The sequence below is a fragment of the Aotus nancymaae genome, unplaced genomic scaffold, assembly GCF_030222135.1.
Source record: "Aotus nancymaae isolate 86718 unplaced genomic scaffold, 86718_ANA_hifiasm-v0.15.2.pri h1tg000058l, whole genome shotgun sequence".
In the NCBI taxonomy this organism is placed as follows: Eukaryota; Metazoa; Chordata; class Mammalia; order Primates; family Aotidae; genus Aotus; species Aotus nancymaae.
Genome location: NW_026988472.1, coordinates 50,164,341 through 50,176,426, shown reverse-complemented (window position 1 = coordinate 50,176,426; position 12,086 = coordinate 50,164,341). Strand labels below are relative to the sequence as shown.

The following is a 12,086-nucleotide window of genomic DNA, read 5'->3' as shown; positions in this document are numbered from 1 at the left end:
AGTATATAAAGCTCTTGAAACTATAAAATCAGTACTTTCCATCTTCACTTCCACAAACAAAGCAGACCAAACAGAATGTATGGGTTTTTATAATTTTAAAATATTTTAAAAATTAATTTAATAAATAATAAAATGAAACATAGTACAGAGGTTTGTAAATGTCAATATATTTAAAGGTTAGGAAAACAATTTGCCCACTTAAAGAGTATTGTGTGCATGACAATCTCAGTAATCAATGACTGGACCATGTAGGGGTCGGTGTCATATGGATCCTTGCACCCCAATGCCCATTACAGATGACAGCAAATAGTAGGCACTCAATAAATGTGTATTCAATTGAAATGTGTCAATATTTCTCCATCTAAGTGACATCAACCCCATTTAAAGGTAAGTGGGGAAAATGTTAAGAAAATATTATTTTGGATTTCCAAACAGCACTATGCAACAACACTTTAATACACAGATAATTAATGAATGAGGAACTACAGGTTTTCAATATTTGTCCCATAGGATTTGGTTTTCCATATAGCACACTCTGTATCTAGTTTTAAACACTTCAACTCTACAATGTAAAACAATCCCATGTTATTCATTAGCCTAAAATAGTTGATAGTCGTGATTTTGTTAAAAATATTCTATGTTGACAAATCTTTTAGTTGGCCTATTAGATAAACAGATAGATAATAGGTACAGATATATTTTGGGAAGGGTCTCGCTCTGTTGCCCAGACTGGAGTGCAGTGGCATGATCATGGCTCATCGTAACCTTGAAGTCCTGTGCTCAAGTGATCCTCCCATGTGGCTATGACTACAGGCACATGCCACCATGCCTGGTTAATTCTATTATGTTTGTAGAAATCGGGATATCTTGCCATCTTGCCCAGGCTACTCTTGAACTCCTGTCTCAGCCTCCCAAAGTGCCAGGATTAAAGGGGTGAGCCACTGTGCCAGGCCTTAGTTAGCCTATTACATAATAACACAATGATGCCCAGTGAGTGTTTCCATTAGGGTTTCATACATTTAAAATAAAAATGTATTTGTTTTGACATGAGAGCTAGCCCAAGTGGGAGCAGATGTTAGATCTATTTCTGCTACCTACTACCAAATCACTTAGGCATAGCCTGCAACCTCAGTTTCAGCAGTTGTCAACTGAGAGCAGGACTAGTTAATATTGACCCACCATGACTCCCATCCTTATTAAGGAAAACAAATACACAGACCTAGCAGAGATAGAGAGAGAGAGGCAACATTATTTCACATTAGTTTGTTTGGAGCAATAAGAAGACAACTTGAAGGTAGGAAAGACAGTGATCACGAGTATCCTAAGATTGCAAGGTTGCCTTGTGCACTCTCTGGGCACATGGTCTTCTCCTCGCAAAGCCAAGGGATGGGTTGGAACGAACCTGGGGACATCAGCCCCTCTCCTCTTTTGAGAGTGAAGAAGCAGCTGGGCTCTAGGTTGGGAACACCAACAGGGACTTCAAGTGGCTCACTAGCTCAGAGAGTGAAGGAGGTGCTACAGGCTTTGTTTGCCCCCCTTTTACACACACTAACATATTCGGAGGCACTGTCAAAGCTCCCAGGACATGAAATGTAGCCTTCCTTGAGGGACTACTGAAGAAAGCAAGAAAAAATATCTACCTGCACATATATATACCTTTTTTGCAAAATAACAATCTATTAACTTGACTGTCTTCATCACACAAAAGTCATTGTCAGGTCAACAGGGTCTGTGTATTCTATTCGTATTTGATTCCCATTGATTCTCTCCACAAAAATATAAGTTAAGAGCTAATTTGTAGTAGAAGAGTGATTTCAGTACTTTAACAAAATCTATCTGATTTTGTTAAATGTACTTTTATATTGAAAGTGTCTTTTCATAATTAATCATTTATTCTGGCCCTTTTTACAACATTCCCCTTATTCTCAAGTGAAACAGGCATATTTGAAATTCATACTAACTCTTCAGTCCTTTTATAAAAGTGCATATTTTAATTTATATTATCTCTTTAAAACACTATGGGTTTTACAACTGGGTTTAAAAAGACCATTCCAAAAGCATTCTGTTTTTATGGTGAATGCTACTCATACATAGTATATGATCTTTAATGACAGATAAGATATCATAATGATAGATGCTTTAGAAGTTAGATGGTTTTAAATTTTGCAAAAGTGACTTGCTACAGTTTAAAATAAGAGGTATGAACACAATAAAACTTTAAAACTATTAAAGAGGTAAGAAGAGAAAAGCAGTGATTATTTTGAATGTGAGACATAGTACTTATGGCTTGTTTCCAATGACAAAATACCTGATTGAATTACAGAGATTTCAGAGGAACGTATTCCCAAGTGGGAGCTAAAGGAAGATGGGACAGATAACTAACTTCTGGAAGATATGAATCGTTATGAGTGTTAGAGTAACATGCACTTCCAAAAATAGGCAGCCAGTGCATAACTCAAAACTGGCATTGATAGTGAATACTGCTTTATGTATATATTTTTTAAGTACCAGTATTTAGAAACAATATGGATTTCGCATGTGTGTGTGAGGGACACACAGAGAGAAAGACATCTATTACTCTCTGTACTTTAATGGATACTGCCTACTGACTGACTCTATATTAGGGGTCCCCAGCCCCCAGGCCACTGACTGGTACCAGTTTGTGGCCTGTTAGGAACCGGGTCACACAGCAGGAGGTGAGTGGTGGGTGAGTGAACAAAGCTTCATCTGTATTTATAGCCACTCCTCATCACTCACATTACCACCAAACCTCCTGTCAGATCATCAGCAGCTTTAGATTCTCATAGGAGTGTGAACCCTATTGTGAACTGCATATGTGAGGCATCTAGGTTGTGTGCTCCTTATGAGAATCTAATGCCTGATGATCTGTCACTGTCTCCCATCACCCCCAGATGGGACCATCTAGTTGCAGCAAAACAAGCCCAGAGCTCCCACGGATTCTACATAATGGTGAGTTGTATAATTATTTCATTAAATATTACAAAGTAAGAATAATAGAAATAAAGTGTACAATAAATGTAATGTACTTGAATCTTCCCAAAACCAACCCCTACCCACTCCCTGACATGGAAAAATTATCTTCCATGAAACCAATCCCTATTGCCAAAAAGGTTGGGGACTGCTGTTCTATATTACTCTTCTGTGAGAGCCCCCAAAATTAACAAAATGTTACGTGTTATAGCATATTTTCATGGTATCTCAAACTATACATAATACAGTGGAATCATCTTGGTTTTAAAAGCGATTAGTCCCATTTCCAGAAAATGACAAGTAGCACTTGATATTAAGAGCTAAGTGCTCTAGAAACTGCTTTTGAATATAAACTATTGCATTTGTTAAACTATTTGATAAATTGAACCTCCCTGTTTTGAGGAAGGCAAATCCTTTGTCTAGAATCTCAAAGTATTTAAGATCTGTACAATGACACTAAAGTTCTGAGATTATATCAATAGAAAATGCACAATACCAGTATATTTATTATGCATTTTTCAAGTGTGTTTCATCTCCCAGCCTATTTTCCAAGGATTTAAATCGATTTATTCCAATGTACCTAGTAGAGCTTACTTGAATCAGTCTGACTGAGAAAAAGACAAAAATGTTCCTGAATTGTTGCTGTCTATCACATATGTCAAGTTAAAAAGAATTAATATGAATGACTTGCTCTGCCCCAAGTGGAGTTAATATGGCTAATCTCTATGGGTCTGTGAATATGTTAAGATGTCTGTATGTGGTATAAAATACATTTTCTTAAGGTTTTATGTTTTTTAGACTTTCACACCTACGATGGGCACCGTTCCCTGGGCACACATAGATACGTGTGACACTGAAGGTCTCTTCATACCCCCAACACTGCTCCTTACCTTTGTACAGAGTCTTGGGTACTTGGCAGGTGTGTCCACACCCATTCGAGCAACATTTCTTCACCCCAGAGCACTCATTGTCAACTTCACAGCTTTCAACACAGGCGGCCGCAAATCCACTGGCTTTCTCGGGAGCCGGACAGTCCCCCTGCTTCACCAACAGGATGTATTTGAGGAACTCACAGCTGGTCAAGCATTCGTAGCTCTTCTTGGGGAAGAGAGGCTAAGACAAAGAAGAATTTTAAAAAATATTCCATTAAAAACACATGAAGCCTAATTTCCAAGACATCTGAAAGGAAGTTCAACATTTTTTCCCCATCAAACTTCTGCTTGAATGTTTGACAAAATGGATGTATTTGTTTTCTTTTCTCCTACCAAAGTGACATTTTGTGCTGATTTGTCAAAGGAACGTAATCCATGAATGATGATTTTATATTGCATGCAACAGACACACACCATGTACATACGCCCACATTCACAGATCATATATTCTGTCTTGGTTCAAAGATGTTTGTCATAAAAACATTATAAATAGTTTTATAATATTTATAATATAACTATTATAAATAGTTTTATAAATAGATTATAAATAGTCACAGAACCTGTTCAGTACAATTTCAGGGCCCAGTTTGGATTGTATGGATTACACATATTTTCATTTTACAACATGTCACTCTCTTTAATTTTTTTTCTCCTTTTTTTTTTTTTTACAGGCAAGGTCTCACTTTGTCAGCCAATCTGGAGTGCAGTGGTGCAAATGTAGTTCACTGCACCCTTGAACTCCCAACCTCAAGCAATCCTCCTGCCTCAGCCTCCCAAGTAACTAGAACTACAGACACACACCACCGTCCTTAGTTAAGTTTTATGTTTTGTAGAGATGAGGTCTTTCTATGTTGCCCAGGGTAGTCTTAAGTGCTGGCCTCAAGCAATCCTCCCACCCTTAGCTTCCCAAAGCACTGGGATTGCAGGCATGAGCCATCACACCTGGCTATTTTTTCATATATCATAAATACTCATCAAAATAGCAGGAGCTCTATAAAACTTTACATTTCTCACAAAGGTAACATATTTATTGGTATTATATAGCACAGTTGTTTAAGCCTGCTAATTGAACATATTTCAATAATTTCCAGCCTTTATTCTTAATATGGAATTGTCAATGAGTTGGGCAGTAGAAGAATGTGAATCTTCTTTAAAATTCAGCCCACACCTATGTTATCTGTGACATAGTTTGGGTCTGAACAGCATCTTGCTGAGGACATTTTGGTTGAGCCCAGAATCAATCAACCATTCGTGAGAATAGGAAGCCCTGGACTTATTAGAGGAATGCATTATGGAAGAAGCCTGAGTAATGTGAAAGAGCCATTTATCAAATGCCTCTTTTTCCTTAGGAAAAAAAATGGTTCAGGACAGCACTCAGTCATCCCTAAGACAGGAGCTGCAATTGGAAGGTAACGGCTTTTTTCTGCCACTGAACAGAGGAGTTGCTGAGACTTCTAAAATCTGCCCCATCCAGGGAAAGAAAGGGGAAGGATGCTCTCTGTGTTCTTGCCTTCCTTTTTCCTATGGAAGAGAATGGCCAAGACATCCCCACCAGCCCCAGCGCTCCACCCAGCCCTATCCCTAACCCTCTTTTTTGCTTTATAGGAGATGCCTGAAAAGATGACCAACATAACCCTAACTTTTACCACGAGCCTCCTTTTATCCTTATGGGAGATGGTTTCCATGATAACTACTATTCGATTAAAGACACATGAAGTCTGCTTGAATGCTTGACGAAATAGATGTATTTGTTTTCTTTTCTCCTATCAAAATGCACGTTCATCTGGAATGCCCGCGCGTGGCCAGGTTAAATTTCACTGTTTTTCTTTTACCTAGGGGTGGCCATGTTGTTGTGAATGGAATGTAATCAGCAAAGTTCTGTGCCGCTGTGGACCGAGGCATGCAGATGGTGGGGAATGGTGCACCCATGTTCTTCCTTATTAGCTGGATGTGGGTGGTGCCACAGCTGTAGGGAGTGGCGGGGTCACAGGAGGAGAGATGTCGGAATGCTGTCTGCCCATATGAAGGAGGACACCACCCTTCTGGGAACAGCTGCCTTGATCTGCTCCATGGGCAAAAAGCAAGTATGCATGTGTTTGAACTCTTATACATGTCAAGCTCCTTTCGGTACAACTGTTCAGGCTACCTGAACCAATGCAAAGGCCATCCAGTGAAGGGCTGCCATGGTTCCTCAATGTTGGAAGTGGAAGATGAACAAGGAGGATACTTTCTGTTTATTTGATGTCACAACGGGGTTAGGGATATAAGAAATAAATATGTTAGCTTTGGTGAACAGAAGACCGGGGGAGAATAGAAACATCATGCCACTCAATGCCAGCATGCTGCCTGATGCACCACAGTGATCTCTAATCATAGCTCATTACTGGTAACATCTGGAAACACCTGGGTTACACCTGAACGATACCTGGAAACACTCACCTGTGTGCTGCCTTCTGCTCTTCCCTGATAACTAAATATGGCTCTGTACCATCATGACACCTGGGTAACACCAGGTCATCCCTACCATTCCTGGTAATGCCTGGACAACAGCTGGAAAACACCTGGTAAGACCTGTCCATGTGTTGCTGTTGCTTCTCAATAGTGATTGAATATGACTCCCTACCACCAGGTAAGACCTGATAAACCTGCCAGCATGCTGCTGGCTACTCCTCACTGTTAAATGAGCATGACTCTGTAGTCAAATAGGTGTCTGGTAGCACCTAGATACCCTGGAGAGAGGAGGTTATCTAGGCAGGAGACAGTGAATGGTTTGGGCTATTAACCAGACAGTATTTCATACAATAGTAGGGGTATAGGCCAGGCACAGTGGCTCACACCTGTAATCCCAGCACTTTGGGAGGCTGAGGTGGGCGGATCACCTGAGGTCAGGAGTTTGAGACCAGCCTGGCCAACATGGTAAACCCCCATCTCTACTAAAAATACAAAAATTAGCCAGGTGTGGTGGCACGCACCTGTAGTCCCAGCTACTTGGGAGGCTGAAGGAGGAGAATTGCTTGAACCCGGCAGGCGGAGGTTGCGGTGAGCCAAGATCGCGCCACTGCACTCCAGCCTGGCGCCTGGCGCCTGGCAACAGAGCAAGACTCTGTCTCAAAAAATAAATAAATAAATAAATAAATAAAAATAAATAAATTAAAAAAAAAATAGTAGGGGTATGTTAATAAATAAATAAATAAAAACAAAACAAAACAAAAAACCTCACCATTATCAAAGTCTCTGGTGTGAGGTGTGAGGTTGGTGGGAGGAATGTCTCTAACTCTTTTCCAAAAAGATAGATAGTTCATTAATTTTAGCCTATGATTCTCATGTTGATTATGACTGGAAATTCCACGAAAGACTCAAAACATAACTTCAGCAAGGAATGCCCTAGTAATCCTAGGATAAACTACAATTTCAGCATAAATTATTCTCCACTGTCTCACCAGGTTCTTTTCCCCAAACAATGTTGAATTAAAATATGTGTAACAGTTAAGATGGCAAATGTTACATTATGTGCATTTTACCACAATTAAACAAAAACACTCTGAAAGACACAGCATTTTTATACCATGAGAATGTGTGCAGCACCAAATAGTATTGTTTTATAGTGACAATAATCTTTCTGATACTGTAAATTTAATGGCTGACAAAGCATCAGTACTTCATTACAAGTTAAATACAATTAAATGCCTGTTCTTTTCTTAGATTAATTAACAAAAGGAAAACAGTAGAAACACTAGCTATAAAAACTATAATTTCAAGGTTTGAATTAGAATTGTAGATATCATATAAAGTTGTATTAGGAATCATGTATAAAATGTGAAAATAACATGAGTTGACTGAACTAAAATTATTTCTTAATTTAAGAACTTTAAGGTAAAACTTAGAAGAAGGGCCATGGTGTCAATATTGAATTATGACAAATTTGCAGCTAATTAATTAAAAAGAAAATTTATAAGCATTTAAATCATCATCAGCTCTCAAGACTTTCCTATCTTACTCTATTTCACAATTCATTTTTCTGTTAGCTGTTAGATGTGTTTTACTTCATTGAATTTTGAAGTGCTAAATTTAGTTTCAAACCTAAGTTAGTAATCAAGGAAGTATGCTAACAGATCTGCAACAATTATATAGTGTTTTCCAACTTTCTTCTTTCAACAAAATATATACATTACACGCACTGAAAGAAAATACTTAGTTACCAAAATCATTGGGCACTGCCACATGGGCTGAGATTTCCAAGTAGAAATACTTGTATTAAATCTGGCAAGGGTTTCCCCCTTGATAACTTGGACATCACAGTGACTTAGTTTGTACCATGATATGTCGAAATTAACTCAGTTCATACTCTTCACATATGAAAACAGAGTATGAGTCAAGAATCAGATAAAGTTTGGATCCTGTCTTCATATGTTATTCTAATTATCAATATGCCAACTGCCACACCCTTGAACTGTGAGGGACAGGAAAACAGAGGCCCTATCTCCTTATCTTCATTATTTACTGAATTATTGGGGCCGACATAAAAAGAAATAAACAAAGACAGTGGCCTAGAACAGTTATGAAGCATGTGTTCCCAATGACCATAAAAGGAGAATGATCATAATTAGCCCAACAATTTAGATCTTCCAGTTGATATGAGAGTTATTGAATGTTTTCCTTTTTGGTAAGGGTTCAAAAATGATTTGATTATTTTAGAGAACACAGAAACTCATATGTTCATCTCTGCACTCATGGTTTAAGACAGGTTTATAATCTTGAAATAATACAGGTAACATGATAAATACTACATGAGGTAATGCACACAAAAAACTAAGAGCTATCATGCATAGTTGGCCCACAATACATACTCAATAAGAATTAAGTAATTTGTGTCATTTTTCTTTTCCCACTGCTACAAGTTTACTCTTTAACACTTCAAAATTCTTCTGGTATGCTGATGAAAATTTTATAAGATCCAAAGACAGAAGGAAGTCTGCATTTTTCTACAGTGTGTCCAGCCACTAGATTCCAACCCACTACTTCTAGATTAAGCACTGGAATCTGCATCTAAGGACTCATACCCTGCACTTAAATAAAGTTCTTCTTAGAGCAGTGTGCATTTGGTGCCACAATCTTACAGAGGAGCTTATTTAACTGTTCTATTTAAAGGCAGATTTATCAAAGACAGATTTTGATGCCGTCTATTAATTTTCTTTCATAATTCTCTTGGATTAGGTTGAACAAATATTATTTGTCTGAATATGTTAGAGAACATATGGTATGTGTACATAAGGTCTCTCTCCAAGTCATTAATCATAGTTTAATGAGAATTTATTAATTGAATGGAATAAGGCAAGAACTGTGTACAGGTCAGAGAAAATGCTGTGTGAATGTGAATACTCTAGATGTAATGAAAATGTGCAAATTGGTCTCCAGTAGGAAATCCTGTGAACAAAGGTAATTTAAGTGTCATAAAAGTATAATAACTTTTGACCATTAAGCATGTAAAACTTCACATGATAATACAAGTTAATTACTCAGAGACTTGTTAAAAGGAATGAGAAAATATTAGAAAAAGACTTATTCAAATCAGTATGTGTGTAATACCTATCAATTTTATGGTGAATAAAGACATGTGTGACTATATATATATATATATATATATGCTCTGTGTTCTATTTCCTGATTCTAAAATTATATGCAGGCAATGAAGTCAAATTATTAACTGTAAATTTAGTTTTTATAAAAATTCATTTTTATAAAAGTATTAATATGATTAATTTCACAAATCACACAAATGTCGTTCTTTTTTTGAGACAGAGTCTCACTCTGTTGCCAGGCTGGAGTGCAATGGCACAATCTCAGCTTACTATAACCTTTGCCTCCCTGGTTCAAGTGATTCTCCTGCCTTAAGCCTCCCGAGTAGCTGCAATCACAGGCATGCACTACCATGCCCAGCTAATTTTTGTATTTTTAGTACAGACGGGGTTTCACTACGTTGACCAGGATGGTCTCCATCTCCTGACCTCCTGATCCACCTGCCTCAGCCTCCCAAAGTGCAGGGATTACAGTTGTGGGGCTCTGTACCTGACCAAATGTCATTCTTTTGTCAGATCATTGGCTTCAATTTAAAATTTGAAAAAAAATATGGTCACTATGCCCATTAATCTTGTTTATTTTGCCCTTACTATCCTCAAAACTAAGAAATAAATAGTCTGCAAAGATTATATATTTTCTAGAGTAGTGATTAATAGTATTTAATGGATGTCATTATGTCTCCAAAGAAGAGATAGATAAAGCGAAGTGTTAAAGAATAATATGTTTAGGGTGCACTGGATTAAGTAAAAGATGCTTCATATGTTAAGGAATAGATATATGTCATACTATATATTAATATGCAGTATTAATGAATTCTCATAAATCCCTTCTACATGTCATCTCCTAAGAGCTAAAAACTAAAATGTGATTTTAAGTACCTTACCTGGGTAATATGCTAAGCTCCAGAAGAAAATGAATAAAACATTAATTTATCCTCCTGTGGTGAGTGGCTAAAGATAAAATTTCTTGAATGCTTTCAAAAAGAGAGATAGTACTATTTTTGTTTAGTTTGGTATAAAATGCAAGGTTTTGTACAGTAAAATAATCTGTTCAGCAATCATGGAATGATAAAGACATCCAATTCAGTAAATTACCTTAATGTGTTTAAAATCACAGAAATACAAGGCTTCAGCTATGAGGAGAACATTGCATTTCGCTATTTGGTTCAATTCAACAGACTTCTACCATATGTCAATTCTCTAGGATTATAATTGCCTTTGCAAAGAGCCAGGGCATGGGGGGCCTCTCTTCCTGCTCCTAGCCAACAAGCATGATTGTTGACTACAGTGAGTGCTCCATCATTATCACCACTGTCATCACCACCATCACCACCACCATCACCATCACCATCTTTACCATCATCATAGCAGTGGCAGTTAAGCACCAATAGATTCTGATGTCTACCACATCCCTCACTCTACCCCAGTTGCTTTGCTTTCTCGTTTCACCTAATCCTTCCCAGTGCCCACAATTGTTATTATTTCCATTTTATAAACAGAGAAACAGTAGCTCAGGGAGATTATAACATAACCCAAATCACAAAACACATAAAAGTCTGGGCAACAATTAGAGCCAGTGTTTTCTAAGGGCCCCACCGTATCTCAGGGTAAAATAAAAAGACTGGGCTCACCCAGTGGCTCTCAGCTTGCTTCCCTATTAGAATTTTCCAGGGAGCTTCTAAAACTGAGGTCCTGGGTGAACTTCTGACCTGTTACTTCAGCATTCCAGGTATGGACCCCGGAAACTGCACTTTGGTAAGAACTGCAGATGGTCCCAATGTCTGGCCAAGGTTAGAAATCCGCTGGATGAATAACTTTCTAATTTGTGTTCAGTGATTATATTTCATGATTCTACATGTTTAGAAATAACCTGAATATTCAAAAATGCAATCTTAAACTTGGATGGTAGGGTAATTCCAAATTTTCTTCTTTGTTTTCTTTTGCTTTAGCAAACAAATTTTTAATTTTAATTCTATGCTGAGTAGTTGAATAGTTCCATTTACCTAGATAGAGAAAAACTAAATTCATTTATAAACAGAAAATTTAAGAATACATAAACTCCTAGAGACCACTGAGGGTAACTAAATTAAAGCACTTCAAACCATAATCCAGGGGTTACCGAAAATCTGATTCTGAAACAGTAGTCTCTGTATGTACAAAAGATATATTTCAGTATGCCCAAAATTAAAGAACTGACATTCTAAACACCAAGCAATCATTGACTTAAAGTATGTCGGTAATTCTTTGTACAATGTCTCTGAAGTCAGTGACATAAAAACAAATAGCACATGCCCTTCCTTTTATATTTTCAGTATATTAAAAAGCAACAGTACAAATGCTGCAGTATTACAATGGATTCCTATTTTTTAATGAATGAGCTTTTATAAACAATTCTGTAGTGAAAGGAAAACAGTATCTTAATACACAAAAGTTTTTGTTAAACAAGATTTAAAAATTTTTAAATCAGAAAATGTTAAGATTAAATTCTTTCAAAGGTTCAAACAAAAAAGCAACCTGTACAACTTCCGTTAAATATATCTTTGTACATATGTCCTGGGCACTTTGAAAACGTTAAAATTGTTCAAGT

At 37.3% G+C, this 12,086-nt stretch overlaps 1 protein-coding gene across 1 annotated transcript in view; it reads right to left on the bottom strand.

Annotated features, from left to right (window-relative positions):
* Positions 1 to 12,086, bottom strand: part of ANOS1 (anosmin 1) — a 191,002-nt gene that overhangs the window by 56,907 nt on the left and 122,009 nt on the right. The window contains exon 4 of the mRNA XM_012454602.2: positions 3,882 to 4,104. Within this exon, the coding sequence (XP_012310025.1) occupies positions 3,882 to 4,104 (223 nt within the window). The remainder of the gene's footprint in view (positions 1 to 3,881; positions 4,105 to 12,086) is intronic.